This window comes from Antrostomus carolinensis, unplaced genomic scaffold (genome assembly GCF_000700745.2).
Source record: "Antrostomus carolinensis isolate BGI_N321 unplaced genomic scaffold, ASM70074v2 scaffold534, whole genome shotgun sequence".
Taxonomy (NCBI): domain Eukaryota; kingdom Metazoa; phylum Chordata; class Aves; order Caprimulgiformes; family Caprimulgidae; genus Antrostomus; species Antrostomus carolinensis.
This window is the reverse complement of record NW_010311194.1, coordinates 102,502-106,741: the sequence shown is the minus strand read 5'-3', so window position 1 is coordinate 106,741 and position 4,240 is coordinate 102,502. Positions and strand designations below refer to the sequence as shown.

General features: G+C 42.7%; 1 protein-coding gene across 1 annotated transcript in view; it reads left to right on the top strand.

The window, feature by feature from the left end:
- The window catches only part of LOC104523909 (protein sidekick-1), a gene marked incomplete at its 5' end in the record, with an annotated part of 288,170 nt that overhangs the window by 271,656 nt on the left and 12,274 nt on the right, over nucleotides 1–4,240 (top strand). The window contains one exon of the mRNA XM_029084663.1: nucleotides 4,029–4,193. Within this exon, the coding sequence (XP_028940496.1) occupies nucleotides 4,029–4,193 (165 nt within the window). The remainder of the gene's footprint in view (nucleotides 1–4,028; nucleotides 4,194–4,240) is intronic.

The window sequence follows — 4,240 nt, the reverse complement described above, 5'->3', positions numbered from 1 at the left end:
GGCTGGGACAGGGTCTGGTGAAGTGTTGATAGAAACAAGAAACAAAGAAAAAAAAAATTTTTTTTTGAGGAGCCTTCCCTTTTCCATCACATGTTTAGGCCTTTTTTAAGAGGGCAAGTGCCAGTGAAAAGCAATGTGAAATGAAGAAAGGGACAGAAGTTATTAAAGGAAAAGCATTTGGGAGTGATGAAAGTGCATCCTCACTGCCAGTTCTGCTGCCTCTCTCAGGAGATGGACTGGGGCTGGCTGAGCCTTGCACCTCTTTGTGAGAGTCCAATGTTGTAAACTTTGCTTTTCTCAGTGGTTTCTGTGAGTTAATACCCAGTTGATATCCCAACCAAAGCATGTGCATCCTTCCTCCCTAAACTGAGTGGAAAATACTGTGTACACTGTACTAATGATTTTCTACTGAACTTAAAGGCCAATCTTTGCTATCACAAGTGACCTTCTAATGAATTCTCTTTCAGCTGAACTTCTAACATTTAGAGCAAACCTAGATTTGAGGGATGAGGGAAGAGATGCAGTGAATGAATTCACAAGTGTGTGTGTGTGTTCAATATTTAATCTCAAAGATCACCACAGAAATAAAATGGTTTTTTTAGTTTGAATATATCTGATTGTGATCTCTGTCTACAAAGAGGGGCCTGAATATTCCAGGTGGACATAAGGTAAATTAATTGAGGCTCTGGAATTGAAAATCATGTTGGCCAGGGCTTGGGAAGCCACAGTCTATCCTGTGCATAGCATTGACTTGGGGTCAGCAGTGAAGGAAACATAAGGATGTCCCCTTTCCAGGCTGTCACCATGCAGACTTCTGACCACTGCAGCTGACTCAGCAGCTCTCTGGGATCCCATCTTGGCCAAGACCTGTTTCCTACCCCAGAAAAAAAAAAATAGGCAAAGATTTTTTCAATGAATGAAAGGGGGGTGGGCCAGAGAAGATATGGCCATCATCTGGGGCATCTCTGAGTCCCTGTGAGACAGGAATCCCTCTGAAGAAATATCTACCAGCAGCCTTTGCTGTTCCACACCATCACCACCGTAGCCAAGGGGACAGGGAGGTAGAAATGCAACCTTGACTTCTCAAGGGTAGTTCTTCCAACTTACTGGAAGCTTTACAGAGTGATTAATTTTACACTTCTTGATCTGTTGGATATTCTGCACTGTGCACCCTGAGAGGTTTGAGGAAATGAGTGAGAAAGTGTGTTTGTGAACAGTTGTGCTTGTTGCAATGTGTTGAACATTCATTTTTATTGTTGCCTTTTCTTCCCCCTTTTAAGTGGCTTTCAGTGCAAACAAATTGCTTTTCAGACAATTCACAATGGGCTCAAATTCTCTTATTGCTGTTTACAAATGTGTTTATGAAAGCTCAGGCAATTCTAGCAATTATGGCAATATTTTATAGTCTGAGATGCATCTTCCTAGTATTGGTGATTGCAACAATCTAACTTTGAAAATGCATCCCTCACTCCACCCTCTTCAGAGAAAGTAAATCCCAAGCTCCCTTTTTATTATATTGTAAGTTTACGTGGTAGAAATAATCTAGCCTTCTATTGCCCTGTAAAAGGGAAGTCAATATTTTATCTCTTGTTTTATAGCCATTGTAATATCCAACTAATACATAACAATGGTGCATTATGATAACTTCATTATACTCTGATCATGCTGGTGAATAATGTATTGGTCTGCATTTTAAGCGTGACAGAAAAATCACCTATTTTTATTGTTCTTTGGTATTTCTCAAATGTAGCTGGAACAATAACATTTCAGCCTGCTTTTTTGCATCCACTGAGACTGCCAGTCTTCATGATCAGAAAAGATGTAGTCTGGGGGTTGTTAGTCATTGTGTGCGTTGCTAGACCGGCAGCACGGTACGAATTACTGAGCCAATATTTGCCGATGCCAAAGTTAAAACAGTCACATGGAAATGCACCTGCAGAGTTAATCAATCCATCTTTGCTGCTATTCCCTGTTGCACAGAAGTAGGCTAAGGGCCAAATTTTGCTCTGTTACACCGGCACAGTTGTGGAATCGCTGCAATGACTCCATTAGTTTACGCTGGGGTAAATGCAAAGCAAATGAGAACAGATTCCTGCCTGACATTGCAGCAGCGGAACAAGTCACTGAGGGTAGTGCTGCTGGCTCCTGCTTTGTTGTTACCTTGATAACACCTCAAGCTACAGACGTCGTGCTGCTGCTCGAATCTCACAGTGCAGAGGACTTTCTTTCAAAGCAGGCAGCTCCTGTGCTGAAGTCGTCTCTATGCAGAGGTTATCATCCTATTCCCATTGCTGTGGGACATGCAGAGAAAAATAGACATTGCTCGAACAGCTTTGATAACTAAAAGGAAAAGCCCAATGGGATACTTGTGAGGTCAGATCTATAAGAGCTACTCTGGTTTAGGCTAGCTGAGATCTTGGCCCCATGCGTAGACAGTAACTACATTTTGTCAGCGAAAGTGCTGGGCACCAATTGAACAGACTGAGAAGCAGTCTGTTCAGATTAATGTTTGATTCCTGCCCTCAAAATTATTGACTGGCATTTTTAATTATAGTTGTTTTTGTTCTTGCTGGTAACAACATCCATCTTGTTGGAAGTTCTTTCCACTGTAGTCAAGTGAATATAAGATTAGAGGGTATGGATTGGGGACCAGAGCAGTGCCTGGTCAGGATGCGCATCAGGATCAATGTCACTATGGCTGTTGAGAACCCAGATTACTCTACTGAAACACTCTCATCACAATGCCATTGTGTTTCTGATGACTCTGAGAGGTTTATAATACAAACAAAACCTCATTTCTGTTTACAAATGCATAGCGGAGAAGCGCCGCGTGGGCTGTGCCACGCTGTGGGCCAGCACATGCGAAGGACATATCACCATGGATATTGTGCAGCAAGCAGCACTCCAGTGACACCAGTCCACCAGGCTCCAGTTCATGCAAGGCCACAATACTTCCCACCAAGAGCCAAGTCTTACATTAGTTTGCACAGCCTAACCTGTGCAATTCCATAGTGAAGTCAGTTTTGCAATGTAAAAAGCGGGTGAAACCTGTACAACTAGGACTCGTTAACGTCACGGGTTGCTTTGGGTTTAATTTCTTTGTCAAATAACAGGCATGCTGATGTGGTGATGTCCTGATTTTGGCTGGGGTAGAGTTAATTTTCTTCATAGTAGCTAAAATAGTGCTGTGTTTCAGTTTCAGTGTGGGATGTGGTATGACAAGAATATTGATAATATACTGATGGTTTTGCTTGTTGCTGGGAAATCAAGGACTTTCCAACTTTCCATGTTTTGCTAGTCTGCAGGCACAGAAGGAACTGACTGGGAGGGCAGGCATAGTAAATTAGCAGACATAAATTGGCATTTGGATATGCCAATGGGATATTCCATATCTTATAACGTTGCGTTCAGTATATAAAAAAGGGCTGGCTGGGAAGAGAGGCTCTCTGTCTTCTGGGACTGTGGGTTTGGGGTTTTTTCCCTCCACTGGGATCACTATCACATCACTCATTTGTATATTCTATTATTATCATTATTATTATTATTTTAAGTGTATTTTATTCCAATTATTACATTGTTCTTATCTCACCTATGAGTCTCCTTACCTGTACTCCTCCAATTCTCTCCCCCATTCCCTGGGGTGTGTGGTGGGAGGGAGTAGGTGAGTGTCTGCATAGTGTTTGGCTGCCAGCCGAGTTAAACTACAACAGGTGACCTCACCTGATGAGGAGGGACCCAGATGGCTGGCAGCTGCTCCAGCCAGCTTGGGTCACTGCGGGTGCTGCTGCAGATTTTAGAGGAGACCTCTTCCATCTGGGCTATTATAAGATCACATCATGAATAAATGCCTTTACAGATGAGGTCTTGCAGAGCATTCTGACATTTGCATGTATCACTGAGCAGCTTTCAGGTAAGCATGTCCACTGCCTGTGGTTGAAACACACAATTAATGACAGTTTTTTTCAGTGGGCAGAAGGAAGTGCCAAGTCGCACAGTTCATGCCATTTCTCTCCTTGCTGCTTTCCTAGATGAAGGACTGTGGGATATGTTTGTGAAGGACATCCCTCGCAGTGCTACCTCCTACACAGTCAGCCTGGACAAACTCAAACAGGGTGTGACCTATGAATTTCGAGTGGTGGCTGTCAATGAATTTGGCTACGGAGAACCGAGTGTTCCCTCTGTGGCAGTATCAGGTAATAATGGATTTTTAAAAAAATATCTTTTCCACAAGAATTTCTTG